Here is a 22,247-nt window from a genome sequence, read left to right on the forward strand (position 1 = left end):
GTTTTGACGTTTGGGAAAAAAAGATATTCCCCCCCTATCAAAAAAGTAACTAATTCATTTCCTAATAAAATATCCATACAATGAAGTATTATTCAGCCATAAAAAGAAATAATAATACATGATGCAACATGGATGAACCTTAAAAATATTACAGCAAGTAAAAGAAGCCAGTCTGAAAGGCTACATATTATATGGTTCATTTACATTAAAATTACAAAATAAGCTTATCTAGAGAGACAGAAAGCAGATTTAGTGACTGCCAAGAGCTGGCAGAGGGGGAATGGGTGTGACTGATAACTGGTATGGGCTTTCTCGTTTGGATGGTGAAAATATACTGGAATTAGGTAGTGGTGACTGCTATACAACTTTATGAATATAGTAAAAAGGCAATGAACCAAACACTTGAAACAGATGAATTTTTATGGAATGTGAACTATATCGAAGTAGTTTCAAAAAATTACTGAATTCCACTTTTCAGTCAAGATGGAATAAAAAGAACCAGATTTACTATTACATCTGAAACAACCAAAAAACAGCAGAATATACATTCTTTTTAAGTACACATGAAATATTTACCAATACAGAAAACATTTACTTAGGGGCCATAAAATAAATCTCAATATATTTAAAAGACTTCAAGTTTCACATAAACATGTTCTGTATCCAAAACAGAATTAAATTAGAAACACTAACACAGAGAAATATTTGAAAACTATAAAATAACAGATGGTCAAAAAAGAAATCACAGAATTACAAAATATTTTTAACTTTTTTTTCCTTTTATTAAAGCAAAACATATCTCAATTTATGGATTGCAGATAACACAGTGCTTAAAAGCAAATTTACAGCACAAAAACACCTATATTAGAAAGATAAAGGTACTATAACAATGACTTTCGCTTCCACTCTAAAAGCTATAACAAGGAGACCAATGAAATCAAAAGTCAAAAGACAGTTGGAAATAATGAATATAAGAGCAGAAATCAATGAAAAAGAAAACAGGAAAACACAGAAAACTGATAAAACCAGAAACTGGTGCTTTGAAAAAACAAACAAAATTAATGTACCTCTACTCAGATTAATTAAGAAAAAGAAGGGGTGGAGGAACTTATTATCAATATCAAAAATGAGAGCAATAACACATAACATCATTATGAATACTTGAGCATGTAATATAATACCATGAACAACTTTATACAATAAATTCAATGACAGAGAGAGCTAACAAAAGCCTTGAAACATATATACTAAACAAAATTTACTCAAGACGTTGTCCATTTTTCTTAAACTGTAGTTAGAATTTTCACCAAAGAAAACTCCAGGCCCAGACTGCTCTACTGGTGAAATCTGCTGAATATTTATTTTAAATAATGAAAATTTTGTACCAACTCTTTCAGAAAATTAAAGAGGATAGCATACTTCCAAACTCACTGGCACAAGATGATGGATCGATATCCTTAATGTACACACAAAAATTCTAAAACAATTTTAGCAAACTGAATAAAACAGTGTAAGAAAATAGATAATACATCACGACTCAAGGAGATTTATCTCTGAAATGCAAGAACAGTTTGACACTCAAATCAATACAATCCATGGTATTAACAAACAGAAACAGAAAATCATATGATCACTGCAATAAATGCAGAACAGACATTTGAAAAATATCCAAGTAACAATTCATAATAGGAGCTATCAGCAAAATTGAAAGGAACTTTCTTCAATCTGACAATGAATATTTATTAAAAAACAATCATACTAAATAATGAAAGCCTGGATGCTTTCCCTCTACGATTAGAATAAGATAAGGAAGTTGGCTCTCACCACTTCTGTTCAACACTGTCTAGAATTTGAGAGAGTACAATAAGATAAGAAAAAGAAATAAAAGGAAATCAGATAGAAAAGAAGTAAAACATATTCTCAGATGACATGACTGTTTATGTAGAATAATAAAGGTGGCTTAAAGCTCAACATTTGGAAAACAAAGACCATGGCATCAGACCCATCACTATATGACAAATAGATGGAGAAACAGTGGAAACAGTGTTAGACTTTATTTTGGGGGGTTCCAAAATCACTGCAGATGGTGACTGCAGCCATGAAATTAAAAGATGCTTACTCCTTGGGAGAAAAGTTATGACCAACCTAGACGGCATATTAAAAAGTAGAAACGTTACTTTGCCAACAAAGATCCATCTAGTCAAGGCTATGGTTTTTCCAGTAGTCACGTATGGATGTGAGAGTTGGACTATAAAGAAAGCTGAGCACCAAGGAATTGATGCTTTTGAACTGTGGTGTTGGGGAAGACTCTTGAGAGTCCCTTGGACTGCAAGGAGATCCAACCAGTCCATCCTAAAGGAAATCAGTCCTGAGTATTCACTGGCAGGACTGATGTTGAAGCTGAAACTCCAGTACTTTGGCCACCTGATGCAAAGAGCTGACTCATTTGAAAAGACCCTGATGCTAGGAAAGATTGAAGGTGGGAGGAGAAGGGGATGACAGAGGATGAGATGGTTGGATGACATCACTGACTCAATGGACATGAGCTCCAGGAGTCGGTGATGGACAGGGAGGCCCGGCCTGCTGTCCATGGGGTCACAAAGAGTCGGACATGACTGAGCGACTGAACTGAGAGATTCATAAAAAAGGGGAATGGACTAACAAGTTAAGTTTGACGGACACAGATGATCACCATACTCCCTTGGTATCCATGAGGATGAGTTCCAGGAGAATCTAACAAATACATATCTGTGATGCTCAAGTCCCTTACACAAAATGGAACAATACAGTCAACCCTCAGTATCCATAGATGCGAAACTTGTGGACATGGAAGGATGACCATATGTAAAAACAGACAACATGAGGGATTAAAACCACATTTTAGGGACTTGCCTGGCAATCCAGTGATTAAGATTTTGCCTTCCAATGCAGGAGGCATGGGATTGATCCCTGGTTGGGAAGCTAAGATTCTACATGCCTCACAGCCAAAACATCAAAACATAAAACAGAAGCAATATTGTAACAAATTTCAATAAAGATTTTTTAAATGGTCTACATCAAAATAAAAAAAAAAACACATTTTGACATCACATTTTGGATATCTACTTGTTGTTCAGTCACTAAGTCGTGTCCGACTCTTCGCAACCCCATGAACTGCAGCACACCAGGCTTCCCTGTCCTTCACTATCTCCCAGAGTTTGCTCGAACTCATATTCATTGAGTTGGTGATGCCATCCAGCCATCTCAGCCTCTGTTACTCCCTTTTCCCTTTGCCTTCAATCTTTCCCAGCATCAGTCTTTTCCAACCAGTTGGCTCTTTGCATCAGGTGGCCAAAGTACTGGAGCTTCAGTTTCAGCATCAGTCCTTTCAATGAACATTCTGGGTTGATGTCCATTACAATTGACTGGTTTCAGATCTCCGTGCTATCCAAGGAATTCTCAAGTCTTCTCTAGCACCACAATTTGAAAGCACTCAGCATTCAACTCTTCAGCATTCAGCTTTCTTTAGGGTCCTACTCTCACATCCGTGTATAACTACTGAAAAAACATAGCTTTGATTACACAGTCCTTTGCCAGCAAGGTGATGTCTCTGCTTTTTAATATAGTGTCTAGGTTTGTCATCGGAGAAGGCAATGGCACCCCATGCCAGTACTCTTGCCTGGAAAATCTCATGGATGGAGGAGCCTGGTAGGCTGCAGCCCATGTGGTCGCTAAGAGTCGGACACGACTGAGTGACTTCACTTTCACTTTTCACTTTCATGCACTGGAGAAGGAAATGGAAACCCACTCCAGTGTTCTTGCCTGGAGAATCCCAGGGACGGGGGAGCCTGATGGGCTGCCATCTATGGGGTCGCAGAGTCGGACACGACTGAAGTGACTTAGCAGCAGCGGCGGCAGCAGGTTTGTCACAGCTTTTCTTCCAAGGAGCAATTGTCTTTTAATTTCATAGCTGCAGTCACCATCCATAGTGACTTCAGAGCCCAAGAAAATAAAGTCTCACTACTTCCTTTTTTCCCCATCTATTTGCCATGAAGTGATGGGCGGCATCATCTGGATATCTCAGGTTGTTGATATTTCTCCCGGCAATTTTGATTCCAGCTTGTGAGTCTGTCAACCCGACATTTTGCATGATGTACTCTGTGTATAAGTTGAATAAGCAGGGTGACAATATACAGCCTCGAGGTACTCCTTTCCCAATCTGGAACCGGTTCCTTGTTCATGTCTGGTCCTAACTGTTACTTTTTGTCCTGAATATAGGTTTCTCAGGAGGCAGATAAAGTGGTCTGATATTCTCATTTCTTTAAGAATTTTCCAGTTTGTTGTGATCCACACAGTCAAAGGCTTTAGTGCAGTCAATGAAGCAAATGTAGACGAGTTTTAGAATTCCCTTGCTTTTTCTGAGATTCAGTGGACTTTGGCAATTTGATCTCTGGTTCCTCTGCATTGTCTAAAACTAGGTTTTACATGTGTAAGTTCTCGGTTTATATACTGTTGAAGCCTAATTAAAGGATTTGAGTACTATCTTGCTAGTATGTGATATGAGTGCAACTATACATTTTTGAACATTCTTTGGCATTGCCTTTCTTTGGGATTGGAATGAAAACTGACCTTTTCCAGTTCTGTGGCCATTGTTGAGTTTTCCAAGTTTGCTGGCATATTGAGTGCAGCACTTTAACTGCATCATCTTTTAGGATTTTAAATAGCTCAGCTAGAAATCCATCACCTCCTCTAGCTTTGTTCGTAGTAATGCTTCCTAAGATGCACTTCACTTCACACTCCAGGATGTCTGCCTCTAGTATCTACCAGAATGTCTAAAATTTTTAAAACAATGAGTATATCAGGTTTGAAGGAAGAAAGCTACAACAGTATAATAGTAGCAGACTTCAACATACCACATAAACAATGGATAAATCATACTGACAGAAAGTCAACAAGGAAACATTAGACTTGAAATATTTAGATCAAATGAATCTAATACATATAAAGAGAATAGTTGATCCAACAGCAGCAGAACATTCTTCTTAAGTGCACATAGAACATTCTCCAAGATACATCATATTAGATCACAGAACACGTATTAGCAAACTTTAAAGAATAAATCATACCAAGTATCTTTTCTGACCACAATGTTATGAAAATAGAAATCAAAAGGAAGAAAACTGAAAATGTGACCAACATGTGGAAGTTAAATAACACACTCCTGGACAACCGGATCATCAAAGAAAAAAAAAAAAAATTGAAAATATCTTGATACAAGTGAAAATAGAAATAAAACATATGGGATGCAGCAAAAGTAATTCTAAGCAGGAAGTTCACAGCAATCCATGCCTACATTAGGAAAAGAAAAAAAAAGAAACCACCTAAATTTACACACTGAAGAACTAGAAAAGAAAAACAAAGTCCAAAGCTGGCAGAAGGAAGGAGACGACAAGTATCAGAGCATAGAGGAGCGCTGTTGCCAGTGACCCTATCCCCTCTGTGAGCCACTGCTGACCCACGCCTCCACAGGAGACCCTCCAACACTAGCCGAGGATGCTATAATATCCTTCATGGTATCCATGGCAACTGTACTTGTAACTGGAGGGTTTATTTGAGCTTTGTCACAAAGAGCCAGCACCCTCATCTCACAGTAGAGTTCAGGCCAGAGAGCTAGGGCTTCTTATACCCATGGCCTCAACAGAACTGGATTTTACCGTCACAGTGCCTGTGAATATCGAAGCAACCTCAGCCTGGCGAGCCTCTCTTTTCAGCAACAAGCTTCCTTGGAACAAGCCGATACCTTTCCAAGAAAATCAACCTTTAGGAACTCAACTTTCCATCCTTTCCTGCAAAGTCCACCACTTCCCGTGGAAACTGAGTCATCTGGTGACTCTCCCTTCTTCCAATATCTCCTTCACCATCAACACTTTCCAGTTTGGGCCATCCTGATTTCCAAAAGTACAATAATAGTCTTCGGATTGGCCTTTCAACACCACCCTCACCAGCCTAAATCAATCATAAAGGTTTTCCCCAAATCCTAAGTAGGGTTTCTTATCTTTCTTCTCTTTTACTGAAAGGAAATCACAAATAGGCTAAACAGAATTTTGAGGATATAGCCTAAATGCCTAATGAGTTTCCAAGCTAAAACGTGCACACACTAGTTGGACATGAAAGAAAGTGAAAGTCACTCAGTCATGTCCAACTCTCTGTAATTCCATGGACTACAAGTCCATGGAATTCTCCAGGACAGAATACTGGAGTCGGTAGCTATTCCTTTCTCTAGGGGATCTTCCCAGCCCAGCAATCAAACCCAGGTCTCCTGCATCGCAGGCCGATTCTTTACCAGCTGAGCCACCAGGGAAGTCCAGGAATACTGGAGTGGGTAGTCTATTCCTTCTCCAAGGGATTTTCCTGACCCAGGAATCAAATGGGGGTGTTCTCCATTGCAGGTGGATTCTTTACCAACTGAGCTACAGGGAAGTCCTAGTTGAACATTACAATGTAAAAACTATTTTCTTTGTCTCAGAAAAAAATAGTATTTTTCCAAACAGCTACATATTCATGTATTTTTGTATTCAATGTGGGAATTATTAAAGATAGTGATTCTTACCTACAAATTTCTCATGTTTCAGTGGCTTCAGTTGTAATGTCTTCTTTCATCTATATTTTTATAATCTTGTTAAGTCTAGCACAAAGTTTGTCAATTTTGCTAATCTTCAGAAAACCAATCTTTTCAAAAAAGTTTCACTAATCTTTTATTTTCCTATTCTCTATTTTATTCATTTCTTCTCTGATCTTTTCTTTTTAACCACAAATTATCTAAAGTTTTTATTTTAGCCAAAAATATGCTGTGCTAAGTCGCTTCAGTCGTGTCTGACTCTATGGACCATAGCCCACCAGGTTCCTCCGTCCATGGTAGTCTCCAGGCAAGAATACTGGAGCGGGTTGCCATGCCCTCCTCCAGGGGATCTTCCTGACCCAGGGACTGAACCTCTCTGAGGTTTCCTGCATAGGTAGGCCTGCTCTCACCTACAAATTACCCTGGGATTCCCAGGTTGTGCAAGCGGTAAAGAGACAATGTATGAAACCTCAAAGAAACGGGTTCAAAAAAAAAGATTAGAGCAGAAATGAATAAAATAGAGAACAGGAAAATAATAGAAAAAGATCAGTGAAACTAAGAATTGGTTTTTTGAAAAGATTAACAAAATTGACAAACTTTGTGTTAAACTTAACAAGATTATAAAAATATAGATGAAAGGAAAGATGTTACAACTGAAACCACTGAAACATGTAAGATACTAATATGAAAAATTATATAGCGACAAATTACATCAGATCAGATCAGATCAGATCAGTCGCTCAGTCATGTCCGACTCTTTGTGACCCCATGAATCGCAGCACGCCAGGCCTCCCTGTCCATCACCAACTCCCGGAATTCACTCAGACTCACGTCCATCGAGTCATTGATGCCATCCAGCCATCTCATCCTCTGTCGTCCCCTTCTCCTCCTGCCCCCAATCCCTCCCAGCATCAGAGTCTTTTCCAATGAGTCAACTCTTCGCATGAGGTGGCCAAAGTACTGGAGTTTCAGCTTTAGCATCATTCCTTCCAAAGAAATCCCAGGGCTGATCTCCTTCAGAATGGACTGGTTGGATCTCCTTGCAGTCCATAATCACCAATAAATTCAGAGGAACATCTATCTGACCAAGACTGAATTATGAGAAAAGAAAATCTGAAGAGACAAATAATGAGTAAAGAGATTAAATTAAAAACTTCCCAAAAACAACAGAAAAGCCTTTGGCCAGACAGCCTCACAGGTTTTAAATGTTTTCCACACATTTAAAGAACAATTAATACCAATCCTTCTCAAACTCTTCCAAAAAAACTGAAAAGGAGAGAACACTCCCAAACTCATTTTCTGAGCTAAGCCTCAGAAAGGTAACCCTCACATCAAGGCCAGATAAGGATACTACAAGAAAACCACAAGCCAACATTTCTGATGCATACAGAGGCAAAAATTCTCAACAAAATACTAGCAAATCAAATTCAAAAGCACATTAAAAGTACCATACACCATAATCATGTGGGACTTATCACCTGGATGCAAGGATGATTCAATATAAAGAAATCAATAATTGCAATACACCTCATTAATGGAATGAAAGGTAAAAATCATATGATTGTCTCAAAAGATGCAGAAAAAGCATCTAATTCAACATCTTTCAAGATAAAAATTCTTAGAAAACTAGGTATAGAAAAAATATACCTCAACATAATAAAGGCCATACATAACAAGTTCACAGGTAACATCATACTCAATAGTGAAGTTGAAGAAAGCTTTTCTGCTACAACTAAGAGCAAGACAAGAAAGTTCAGTTTCATCACTTTTATTCAACACAGTACAGGAAGTTCCAGTCAGAGTAATAATTGGACAGGAAAAGGAAATAGAAGGCATCTAAACTGCAAATGAAAAAGTAAAACTCTCTCCGATTGAAGATGACCTCATCTTATATACAGAAAATTCTGAAGACTTCACCAAAAATTTGTCAGTGCTAACAAGCGAATTGAGTAGCTTTAAGATATAACATAAACAAAGAACAGTTGCATTTCTATACAATAAAACAATGAACTATCTGAAAAAGAAACAAAGAAAATGCCCCATTAGCATCAAAAGCATCAGAATATATTCAGGAATAAATTTAATCAGGGAGCTGAAACATCTATATGATATTTATATGACACAAAGATGAGAAATACTGAAGGCACAAATAAATGGAAAGATAGGTGTCCTCATGTATGAGAATAGTTAATATTATACTATACTACCAAATCAGAGAAGGCAATGGCACCCCACTCCAGTACTGTTGCCTGGAAAATCCCATGGACAGAGGAGCCTGGTAGGCTGCAGTCCACGGGGTCGCAAAGAGTCGGACACAACTGAGCGACTTCACTTTCACTTTTCACTTTCATGCATTGGAGAAGGAAATGGCAACCCACTCCAGTGCTCTTGCCTGGAGAATCCCAGGGACGGGGGAGCCTAGTAGGCTGCCATCTATGTGGTTGCACAGAATCAGACACAACTGAAGCGACTTAGCAGTAGCAGCAGCAACATACTACCAAACAGCCATATTCATGGCAATCCCTATCAAAACGCCAAAGACATTTTTTCACAGAAATAGAATGCTAAGAAATCCAAAATGTGTATGGAATCACCAAAGACTCCAAATAGCCAAAGCAATCTTAAAAAATTAAAATAAGGCTGAAGGCATCAAACGTCTTGATCTCAGACTGTATTACAATATTGTTTAATCAAAACAGTATGGTATTGTCTTAAGAACAGACACATAGACCAATGAAACAGAACAGAGCCCAGAAAATAACCCATGCATATACGGTAAATTAATTTACAACAAAGGAGCAAAGACTACCCAATGGGGAAATAATAGTCTTTCACCATATGAATAGTCTCTTCACCAAATGGTGCTGGGAAAACTGGATGCTCACATGCCAAAGAAAATTACTATGAAATGGATTAAGGACTTAAACATAAGATCTGAAGGCAATAAAATTCCTAGAGGGGAAAAATGTGAAAAGCTCCTGACCTTGATCTTGGCAAAGGTATTTTTGGACATAACAAAAAAAAAAAAAGCAAAAATCAACAACTGATAATTACATGAAACTTAAAAGCTCTGTATAGCAACAGAAGCAACCAACAACATTAAGAAGCAACTTACAGAAGAAGAAAAAAATATATGCAAACCTTCTATTTGATAAGGGATTAACATTCAAAATATATAAGGAGCTCATGTAACTCAGTAGCAAAAAAAACCCCACAAGTAATCCAACTAAAAAATGGGAAAAGGCCCTGAATAAATATTTTTCCTAAGAAAATATACAAACAGCCAAAAAGGACACAAAAAGGTGCTCAACATCACAAATCATCAGAAAAATGCACAGAAAAAAACCACAATAAGGGAGGTCCCTCGTGGTCCCATGGTTAGGACTTGGTGCTTTCAATGCTGTGGCATCAGTTCAACTGGCAAGATGTGCAAAATAGACCAAAAATAAATAAATAAATAAAGCACAATGAAATATTTTCTCACATTGTTTAGAACGGCTATAACCAAAACTACAAGCGATAAGAAGTACTGATAAAGGCACGGAGAAAAGGGCCTTGTACAGCATTTGTGGTAAGGAGAACTGACACGGTCAACACAGGAAACAGCATGGAGGATCCTGGAAACCTTTTAGCTGGAACTGTCATATAATCCAGCAAACCCACTCTTGGGCACACATCTGAAGGGAATCAAAGTACTATCTTACAGCAAACATTATCCTCAATGGTGAAAAACTGAGAGCATTTCCCCTAACGTCAGCAACAAGACAAGGGTGCCCACTCTCACCACTACTATTCAACACAGTTTTGGAAGTTTTCACCACAGTAATCAGAGAAGAAAAAGAAATAAAAGGAATCCAGATTGGAAAAAAAGTAAAACTCTGTGTGCAGATGACATGATCCTCTACATAGAAAACCCTGAAGACTTCACCAGAAAATTACTAGAGGTAATCAATGAATATAGTAAAGTTGTAGGATATAAAATCAACACACAGAAATCCCTTGCATTCCTATACACTAAGAATACAATGAGAAAACAGAAACACAAATTAAGCAAACAATTCCATTCACCACTGCAAGAAACGAATAAAATACTTACGAATAAATCTACCTAAAGAAACAAAAGACTTATATATAGAAAACTATAAAACACTGGTGAAAGAGATCAAAGAGGACACAAACAGATGGAGAAATATACCGTGTTCATGGATCAGAAGAATCAATATAATGAAAATGAGTATACTACCCAAGCAATCTATAGATTCAATGCAATCCCTGTCAAGCTACCAATGGTATTTTTCACAGCACTAGAACAAATAATTTCACAATTTGTATAGAAATACAAAAAACCTCGAATAGCCAAAGTAATCTTGAGAAAGAAGAATGGACCTGGAGGAATCAACCTGCCTGACTTCAGACTGTACTACAAAGCTACAGTCATCAAGACAGTATGGTACTGGCACAAAGAGAGAAATATATATCAATGGAACAAAATAGAAAGCCCAGAGATAAATCCATGTTCCTATGGACACCTTATCTTTGACAAAGGAGGCAAGAATATACAATGGAGAAATGACGATCTCTTTAACAAGTGGTGCTGAGAAAACTGGTCAACCACTTGTAAAAGAATGAAATTAGAACACTTTCTAACACCATACACAAAAATAAACTCAAAATGGATTAAAGATCTAAACGTAAGACCAGAAACTATAAAACTCCTAGAGGAAAACATAGGCAAAACACTCTCTGACATAAATCACAGGAGGATCCTCTATGACCCACCTCCCAGAGTAATGGAAATAAAAGCAAAAATAAAAAGGGGACCTAATTAAAATTAAAAGCTTTTGTACAACAAAGGATACTATAAGCAAGGTGAAAAGACAGCCTTCAGAATGGGAGAAAATAATAACAAATGAAACAACTGACAAAGAATTAATCTCAGAAATACACAAGCAGCTTCTGTCGCTCAAGTCCAGAAAAATAAACGACCCAATCAAAATATGGGCCAAAGAATTAAACAGACATTTCTCCAAAGAAGACATACAGATGGCTAACAAACACATGAAAAGATGTTCAACATCACTCATTATCAGGGAAATGCAAATCAAAATCACAATGAAGTAGCATCTTACACCGATCAGAATGGCTGCTATCAAAAAGTCTACAAACAATAAATGCTGGACAGGGTGTGGAGAAAATGGAACCAACCCTCTTACACTGTTGGTGGGAGTGCAAACTAGTACAGCCACTAAGGAGAACAGTGTGGAGATTCCTTAAAATACTGGAAATAGAACTGCCATATGAACCAGCAATCCCACTGCTGGGCATACATACCGAGGAAACCAGAATTGAAAGACACACGTGTACCCTGATATTCATCCCAGCACTATTTACAATAGCCAGGACATGGAAGCAACCTAGATGTCCATGGGCCAAAGAATTAAACTTTCTATTTTGTTCCACTGATCTATATTTCTGTCTTTGTGCCAGTACCATACTGTCTTGATGACTGTAGCCATCTAGGCAGACGAATGGATAAAAAAGCTGTGGTACATATACACAATGGAATATTACTCAGCTATTAAAGAGAATGCATTTGAATCAGTTCTAATGAGGTGGATGAAACTGAAGCCTATTATACAGAGTGAAGTAAATCAGAAAGAAAAACAGCAATACAGGTGTTGGTCAATGGATTAATGCATAAAGAAAATATGATAAACACACACACACACACAATGGAATATTAGCCGTAAAAACGAAGGAAATCCTGACATTTGCAACACAAAAATGAACACTGAAGGAAAGATAAAGAATGACAAATACTTTTTAAGATCACTTATATGTGGACTCTAAAAATGTTCTAACAGAAACAGAGAAGACCGGTAGCAGAGGTTGGAAGATGGAGGAAATGAGATGTTCAGAAAAATAAAAACTTCCAGTTATAAGATGAGTAAGTTCTGGAATCTAATCTACAGCATGGTGGTTATAGTTAACATTACTGTGCTATATACTTGAAAGATGCTGAGACAGTAAATATTAAATGTTCTCACAACCATCACAACAACAAAATGGCAATTATGTGGCATGATAAATGTGATGACTAAGCTTATTGCAATAATCATTTTGAAATACATATCAAATTATTCTATTTTACACATTAAATTTATATAATGATATATGTAAAGTATATCACAATAAAGCCAGGAAAAAATACAGTAAAAGGATATCCATGAAACTAAAACAAGTGATCATATGCTTCAGGGAGCAGAAAGAAATGGAGAAGACAGAAACAGAAGTGGGAGCCATATATACTTTATTTTTATACCATGAGAAGTTCAGTCACTCAGTTGTGGCCGACTCTTTGCGAGCCCATGGACTGCAGCATGCCAGGCTTCCCTGTCCATCACAAACTCCCAGAGCTTGCTCAAACTCATGTCCATCAAGTCAGTGATGCCATCCAACTATCTCATCCTCTGTCATCTCCTTCTCTTCCAGCCTTCAATCTTTCCCAGCATCAGGGTCTCTTCCAATGAGTCAGTTCTTCGCATCAGGTGGCCAAGTATTGGTGCTTCAGCTTCAGCTTCAGCATCAGTCCTTCCAATGAATATTCAGGATTGATTTCCTTTAAGATTGACTGGTTGGATCTCCTTGCAGTCCAAGGGACTCTCAAGAGTCTTCTCCAACACCACAGTTCAAAAGCACCATTTCTTCAGCACTAAGCTTTCTTTATAAGTCCGACTCTCACATCCATGACTACTGGAAAAAACAAAGCTTTGACTAGATGGACCTTTGTTGGCAATGTTATGTCTCTGCTTTTTAATTTACTATGCTGTCTAGGTCAGTCATAGCTTTTCTTCCAAGGAGCAAGTGTCTTTTAATTTCATGGCTGCAGTCACCATCTGCAGTGATTTTGGAGCCCAAGAAAATAAAGTCTGTTACTGTTTCCATTGTTTGGCCATCTATTTGGCATGAAGTGTTGGGACTAGATGCCATGACCTTAGTTTTCTGAATGTTGAGTTTCAAGCCAACTTTTTCACTCTCCTCTTTCGCTTTCATCAAGAGCTTCTTTAGTTCGTCTTCACTTTCTGCCATAAGGGTGCTGTAATCTGTGTATCTGAGGTTACTGGTATTTCCCCCAGCAATCTTGATTCCAGCTTGTGCTTCATCCAGCCTGGCATTTCTCATGATGTACTCTGCATATAAGTTAAATAAGCAGGGTGACAATAAACAGCCTGGATGTACTATACCATGAGAAGGCATTACCTATTTAAAAATTAATGCAAAATAAAAATAGCACAAAACTCTTTGTGCAAGCAGACAAAAAACAATGTGCAAGCAGAAAAGCTATCTTTAATCTTGTAAAAAAAGTTTACTTTCTATTCGTCCTTAGAAAAATATTTGAGTATACCCAGTTAAATCTCACAGTGAATTCAAAACTGGAAAGATACACAATCCACAGCTTGCAAAAACTTGAGAAAATCTTAAAGGCAGTCGTCATACAGTATGGGAGAATCCATTTGAAATCAACACCAGGAAACTCTCCTTTGAGGAGGGAGAAAGATTTGAACTCAGATTCTTAAAGAAGGAAATAAAATTCACCATGTACACATAATTTGTCTCTTCAATAAACACTTCATAAGTACCAAATATGTGCCAAGCACTCATCTTGACACTAGACGAAGAAAATAAATTCATGAAGATGTATCTTGGGTCTAGAGTGCTGCAGCAGAGGGAGGCAGGTGGGTAGACTATGAAAAAAAATGTGTAATTATAATGTCACTACAATGGGGTAAAAATACAGAAGAGAAAGATATTGATGAGAAGTGGAGAGCTATTAGTGTGGTCAAGGAAAGCATCTCTGTTAGGTAACACTTAGAACTAAACGAAATGAGGAGGTAAGCTTAAAGATATGTGAGGAGGAGAGTTCTAGGTAAAAAACATAAAATACCTAAGGCAGAGGAGGTATATTTAAAGAAACAGCAAAAAGATTAGTGTGACTAAAGCAAATATGTGTAAGCCAGAAACCCACTGGAGAGTTTTGAGCACTTAAGTGTGTTCATCTATAAAACAGATGATACATTATATAATTTTCTTCCTACTCTCTCCTTATTGTGCAGAGTTTTAACGAAAACAAAGAAATGTACATATGTATAACATTGTTAACTGAATTTTGACTTTTAGAATACATAAATTTCAGAAGACAACAATGGCTACAGAATACAAAGTAAATGTAATCAACATCGACAATATAGAATCATATATAGCTGAAAGAGATGTGAATAATAGAGACAGGAAGGTGGAAGAAGGGTGAAAGCCTTAAATAACTATTTCACAGAATGGGGATTCAAGAAACACTGTCTACAAATGACAGAAAAAAAAAGATGTTTAAGTATGTAATTTACAATTAAAGTGACAACTAGAGAGACTGAGAACAGTAACAAAATTTGGGGGAACCCTATGTCTTATAAATTAGTTAATTTCTCTTCTATAATAGCAAGAAATTAATGGACAATGCTCAACGTTGGCAATTCAAGAAAGATAAGAGTGCAAAGAGATGAAAGAAATTACCAAAAGATCTGAAATAAAAATCGATTTAAAAAGTTGCTTAAGAGGGTAAGAAAGTAATAAGGGTGTGCAGGATATGTCTATTACTTTTTGTTATATTCCATTTTGAACCATTGTTGTTCAGTTGCTAAACTGTGTCCTGGTCTTTGCACCCTCATGAACTGTAGCATGCCAGGCTTTCCTGTCCTTTGCTATGTCCCTGAGTTTGCTCAAACTCATGTTCATTGAGTCAATGACACCATTCAATCATGTCATCCTTTTTTGCCCCTTCTCCTCTGCCCTTAATCATTCCCAGCATCAGGATCTTTTCCAAATGAGTCAGTTCTTTGCATAAGATGGCCAAAGAATTGAAGCTTCAGCTTTAGCATCAGTCCTTCCAATGAATATTTAGGAATGATTTTCTTTAGGATTGACTGGCTTGATCTTCTTGTAGTCCAAAGGACTCTCAAGTCTTCTCCAGCCCCACAGTTTGAAATCATCATTTCTTTGGTGCTCAGCCTTCTTTATGGTCCAACTCTCACATCCATACATAACTACTGGAAAAAACCATCGATTTGACTAGATGGACCTTTGTTAGCAAAGTGACATCTCTGCTTGATATTACACTGTCTAGGTCTGTCACAGCTCTTCTTCCAAGGAGCAAGTATCTTTTAATTTCGTGGCTGCAGTCACCGTCCACAGTGATTTTGGAGACCAAGAAAATGAAATCTGACACAATTTCCACTTTTTCTCCCATCAGTTTGCCATAAGCATATATCATTTTGATCCATTCCCCTCAAGAATGGTTTTAAGTTTTAAAATAAATAATACATTTCTAAACTGTATTTATACATTATTCCACAATCAAAGACAGGGAAAAAAAAATTACAGCTTAGCAGTCACAGTGCACAGGCTTAGCTGCTGTGGCATGTAGGATCCTCCCAGATCAGGGATGGACACACGTCACCTGCATCAGCAGGAGTCTTCTTTACTACCTTACCACCGTGCCACCAGGGAAGCCCAACACAAAAGATACAGAAACAAGGTAAATGACATCACAAGGAAATAAACCAGTATTCCGAATGAGGGACAATGTTTAGGAAAATTGACTCAGTTTCTAAAATAAGTCAATGGCAGGGACAAAAAAGGGGAAGACTATTCTATATTAACAGGGATTTAAGAGGTACAGCCATCAAAGCATGGATGTCACCTGGATCCTCTTTTGAACAAACTATAAAAAATATATATTTTTAAACAATGGGAAAATTTTTATTTTGGACTGTGTATTAGATTATATCAAAAATATAGTCAGTTATTAAATTATATAACGCCATTTTGATTACATAGGAGAAATGTCCATTACTCTAGCACATGAGAATGAATGACCCATCAACAACCAGCAATGAAATGGAGATCCTGTTATGATAATTGTATAGCACCAATGGAACCAGAGTAGCCACAATTTTCATGGATTCAAATCTACAGAACATTAGCTAATAAATTTCAGGTGTCTGAAGCTGCTTAAAAAAAAAAAAATAAAAATGCCCATTATTGTTATGTTACATATAAAAGTGAAATGCTATATCTGAGATTTGCTGTAAAACAATTCAGCAAGGAAAAAACATGAACTGGAAAATGTGCTAAAATCTTATCTGTTAAATCCAAATGCTGAGCATATAAGAAGCAGGACTCAAGTTTTCATAACAAAAATTTTAAAAGACTTTATTTTTATCTTATTAATTTCAGGGTGCTATTAGACATGCAACTGGGAATGTTTAGTACAGAATTTTATATATAAATTGAGCTCTGTGAAGAAGTAGAAAATTAGAAGTTATGTGTTCTAGCCATGGGACTGAAAGGAATCACTTAGAAAAGTGGGAGGGTGGGAGAAGCCAAGATACAGTGTTGGTATATCTAACATTTGAAGGTAGAGAAGTCAGGGGAGAAGATGGAGAAGATGCAGGAAGTCATTGAGAGAGAATGAAAACCAAGCGAGTGTGGTGTTACCAAAAACCAAGAGAAAAGTATTTCAAAAAAGAAAATGTATTCAATGAATGTCTAAAAGCTTCTGGAAAGTTTGGAACTTTCCTAGAAGTCCAGTGGTTGGTGGTCTGCCTTGCAATGAGGGAGACGTGGGTTCAATCCCTGGTGGGAAACTAAGATCCCATATGCCATAGAGCAGCGAGGCTCACGTGCTGCAACTAAGATCCAATACAGCCAGATAAATAAATACTTAAAAAGTTTCTGAGAAGTGACTAATAGATTTGGAGACATGAAGATCACTAGTGACTCCACACAAAAGCAGCACCAACAGTGAAAGAGATGAAAGCTTTTGATCATCATTCTTCAAAAAAAATCGCCCATATATTTTCCTAAATTAAAAATATGTTTTAATGTAAAACAATTCTCCCATTTTAATTACAGTTAGTCCAATCTCTTCTGGAACCACTGGGGCATTTCCTCAAAAATCTGAATACTTAGTATTACAGCTCTCCACAGTTGAGAATTAACTATTACTTACACAGCCATCATGCACATTCAAGGTTGCTTCAAGTTTTAATCTTTGGATAAATTCTCTTCTTCCTGTTTAAAAAGAAAGAACTAAATAAATCAAACAATTTAATGCTTAGAGAAGTGTAACACTGTTAAGAGCCTAGCAACTGACCTGAGGTAGATTCAAGCTCTAACTTTAACTCCTCCATTTACAGGCTGAGTGACACTGGGCGAACTAACCCCTCCTCAGCCCTAGTTTCCTCATTAGAGTTCCTGCCTACCTCATGTGGTTACCGTTAAGAATTAAGTGACTCAAGGATAGAAAGGGCTTAGCACATTATCTGGAACCACAATAAACATTCAAATGTTCCCTTCATTCATTCATTCACCAAATATACTACCTGCTTACTGCACTTCAGGTGGTGTTATAGGAGCTAGGGATACAATAGTAAAATAAAAAAGATCCCTGACTCGAGTTAGCTTAACAAAAGACAGTATACAATATGTGACAATACACAAAACGGTATAAGGAAAAATAAAGCAGCTAGAAAAGGACTTAAAGAAGACTGGAGATGGGTAATAGAGTTTTCAAAACTTTACAGTGGGTGGCAAACAGTGTTTTATAAGATGCCACCTATTTTTAAACACATCTCAATTTCAGAAATGCTAAAATACTTAAAACTTCATTTCACAATGATGAAATGTGACAGGAAAAAAATAAAATCAGCCTCACTGTCCATCAGTAGCAGAACAGTTATAATACTTCAAAAGTAGAATAAATTACTCCTTTGAAAAACAGAAATATGTTTCTTTAGGAACGAATCATTCTTTACCAAAAATGGACCAAAAAAGCCTCATGTTTATTCAGAAGCTGTAATGAAAAGAAGCTGAATATATGACAGAGTGGTAATTAGCTAAGAAATCAGGCTGATGAGATTTCAAAATTAAATCTGACTGTGCGCTCTGTATACTGTCACAAGGGACAGATTTCTCTACTACAGTTTTCTTGTGTTCAGTGTGAAGAGCAAGATCTTGAAGGCAAACTGTTTTCTTTGTCCTTGCCTATAACTGGTTAAGATGGCTATATAATGACTGAACATGTGGTTAAAAATTCTGTGTGTGGGGAAGGTGGGAAAAGGGGGGGTATGGTTCTTATTAGAATAAAACAACCTGCAGAAATTCAGCAAAGTATTTTCACAAATTATGTTATACTTTATAATCAACTTTCCACATCTGATTTTCAGTTTTGTTTTTTTTCTTTTTCTCATTGACTTTATCATTTATTTAGTTGCCCTATTGTCTATTTCAGCCAGTTTTAAAACATTTCCTTTACACTGGATATCTGATATGATTCATTCTATTTTTTACCAAGTTTAATTTTCTATCAGATCCATTACGTACTATAATAGTGAAGTGAAAGTCGCTCAGTCGTGTTCGACTCTTTATGACCCAATGGACTATACAGACTATGGAATTCTCCAGGCCAGAATACTGGAAAGGGTAGCCATTACCTTCTCCAGGGGAATCTTCCCAGGTCTTAATATGAACCCAGGTCTATAATACAGTCTACATAAATAGACAAATGTACTGATTTGTCTCTTCAAATTGGCAGCAAATTAAAATTGTAACTTTTACTGGATTTGTAACTGTCTCCACTGGCTCGCTGCTTCTCGGTTATTACTGTTTTCCCTTATCCAAATCTGTCCCACAAAATGTCTTTAAAAAAATGCTAACTGTGGTAAACAGATAAAATTTTTAGAAATCTTTCCTTTGGCTGTCAACATGTGTGGTAATCTTAATGAGCTGCAAATTAAGAGTTCAGAAATAAAGTATTCAAATTAACATGACAGTAACTAAAATTCATTAAAATGCTAAGAAAAAAGTATTAAAAACTTTTTTCCAAATTTCTAAGCATCTGGGTTTGAAAACATGGCTCTAGCCATTTCCAACTAGAGGAAATGGTAGTGCAACATGAGAGAACAGAAGAAGACAAAGTGAGTAATCTGAGCAAAAAGTCTTATATATGAACCTATACACAAAAACATGCCCTAAGACATGCACTGAGACAAGACAGCTCCTGAATGATATTTCTGTATGTGACTTAGGAGCTCAGAATGACTACTATCCACACATTCCATAAAAAGGGCTTCAAGAACAACCTAGTATAAACCTCTTCAACCCTTCTGATAATTAAATGCACTACACCATGAAACAGAACCTGAAAGCTAGGGTAAAATAAGAATTTTAAGTTAAAAAACTGAGTCCTCTCAAATTAAAACAAAAATAAATTATTACCTATTATCAAGAACTTTGGCCTAGCTGTAAGCTAACAAGTTACCTGCCACCATCTTAGGGATGCTAGCAGAAGACACAAGACTCCAGTCAGAGGCAAAGAACCATTCTACTCCAGCAGAATGAGCTTCAGGATCAATGGTTCCTCTTGTCCAATTCCCACAGGGCAATGTAGAGAGGGGCCTGGGGGGATACTGCACATGCAACGGGTTTGAATCACAGCTGGAGTACCCTCAACTGAGGGAACCCAAATCTCATATCAAGCAAATCTACCTGACTTGTGTCCCAAAAGACATTATCTTTATTATTTTAGACAAAAAACAAATCTGCCTTCTGCTTCACAGATACTGAATGCTCTATCTCCCAAGGCTGTTCCCTAAAAAAAAAAAATCCTTGTAAAGACGGTCCAGAGCAAAGAAGCCAGTGCCTCTGCTCAAAAGATGTACAGAAATACAAAGGAGACATGGAGAACTGTCTCCCAGCTATTACACATTTATTATGGATGAATGTACCTATCATTGTGGCTTTCTATTCAAGTGTTTCTGTAGCCCAAGCTGCCTCCTTTAATTCCGTCTCTTTTACATTCTATTCTATGTGATAGATTGTAAGCTCCATTTAAAAAAATGGAACACTCTTTTGTTGACCAAAGTATCCTAAATGCCTAGAACAGTGCCTAAGACAAAGTAGAAACTGAACATAGGTTTTCTGAATCAGTGAATAAAATAACAGGATCATAATACTTATTCTGCTCTTTAACGTGTTTCCTCTCAAAAAGGTGAACATCTTTCATTGCAATACAGGCATACTGCTCATATTTAATGGTTTTGTAACTTACTAAACTGTTTGATAACTTATTTATTCATGTACCTATCCCTGTTATTAGACCATGAGTTACTTGGGACAAGAAATGTTAGGCTTAAATATCTAACTTGGATCATTATACATGTATATGGGGCAAAACTTAACAACTCAGGGCCTTAGTACTATATTTGTAAAAATTTTATATTTGATGGGAATAATACCATCAACTTCATATGCTTATTGTCATAAGCAAATTAATCAGTATATGCAAAACTCATAGATATGTCTGATCTACTATAGACACTTAAGAATAGTTCTCTCTTGAAGGGAACCCTCCTACACTATTGATAGGAACATAAATTAGTTCAGCCATTATGGAGAAAAGAATGGAGGTTCCTTAAAAAACTAAAAATAGAGCTACCATATGGCCCTGCAATCCAATTTCTGGGCATAGAGCCTGAGAAAAACATGATCTGAAATGATACATGCACCCCAATGTTCCTTGCACCAATGTTTACAATAGCCAAGACATGGAAGCAGCCTAAATGTCCATCAACAGATGAATGGATAGAGAAGATTTGGTACAATGGAATATTACTCTCCTAGTAATTCTGCTTCTTTGATTGAACTCATTTATGATTAACATTTTCAGCAAACTAGCAACAGAAGGAAACTTCCTCAATCTGACAATACGCACCAGTAAAAGACTTAAAACTTATATTTAGTGGTGAAAGACTGAATGCTTCCCATTTAAGATCAGGACAATACAAGGAAGTTTCACTCTCACCACTACTATTAAACACGTTCCTGGAAGTTTTAGAGATAGAGATAATGTAAGAAAGAAAAAAAAAGATATATAGTTTGGAAAGTAAGAAATAAGACAGTCCCTACTGAAAGATGATATAATTTTCCATGTAAAAAATCTCCTGGCATATACCTCAAAACCTCAAAAGATATATATGCAGAGTACATCATGCAAAATGCCAGACTGGATGAAGCACAAGCTGTAATCAAGACTGCTGGGAGTAATATCAATAACTTCAGACATGCAGATGACACTACCATTATGGTAGAAAGCAAAGAACTAAAGAATCTCTTGACTAAAGTACAAGAGCAGAGTGAAAAAGCTGGCTTAAAACTCAACATTCAAAAAACTAAGGTCATGGCATCCGGTCCCATCACTTCATGGCAAATAGATGGGCAAACAATGGAAACTGTGATAGACTTTATTTTCTTGGGCTCCAGAATCACTGCAGATGGTGACTGCAGCCATGAAATTAAAAAACACTTGCTCCTTGGAAGAAAAGCTATAACCAACCTAGACAAAGCAGAGACATTACTTTGCCAACAAAGGTCCGTCTAGTCAAAGCTATGGTTTTCCCAGTAGTCAGGTATGGATCTGAGTTGGACTATAAAGAAAGCTGAGCACTGAAGAATTGATGCTTTTGAACTGTGGTGTTGGAGAAGACTCTCAAGAGTCACTTGGACTGCAAGGAGATCAAACAGTAAGGAGTCAATCCTA

General features: G+C 37.0%; 1 protein-coding gene and 1 pseudogene across 10 annotated transcripts in view; one reads left to right on the forward strand and one right to left on the reverse strand.

Moving 5' to 3' along the window:
• The window catches only part of DCAF6 (DDB1 and CUL4 associated factor 6), a 183,810-nt gene that overhangs the window by 136,959 nt on the left and 24,604 nt on the right, over nt 1-22,247 (reverse strand). For all 10 annotated transcript variants that reach the window (XM_055587162.1, XM_055587165.1, XM_055587158.1 and 7 more), the window contains exon 2: nt 17,661-17,722. In XM_055587162.1, coding sequence (XP_055443137.1) covers nt 17,661-17,722 — 62 coding nt within the window. The remainder of the gene's footprint in view (nt 1-17,660; nt 17,723-22,247) is intronic.
• LOC129656529 (myc target protein 1-like) lies at nt 281-6,020 on the forward strand (annotated as a pseudogene).

The sequence above is a fragment of the Bubalus kerabau genome, chromosome 6 (genome assembly GCF_029407905.1).
Source record: "Bubalus kerabau isolate K-KA32 ecotype Philippines breed swamp buffalo chromosome 6, PCC_UOA_SB_1v2, whole genome shotgun sequence".
Lineage (NCBI taxonomy): Eukaryota > Metazoa > Chordata > Mammalia > Artiodactyla > Bovidae > Bubalus > Bubalus kerabau.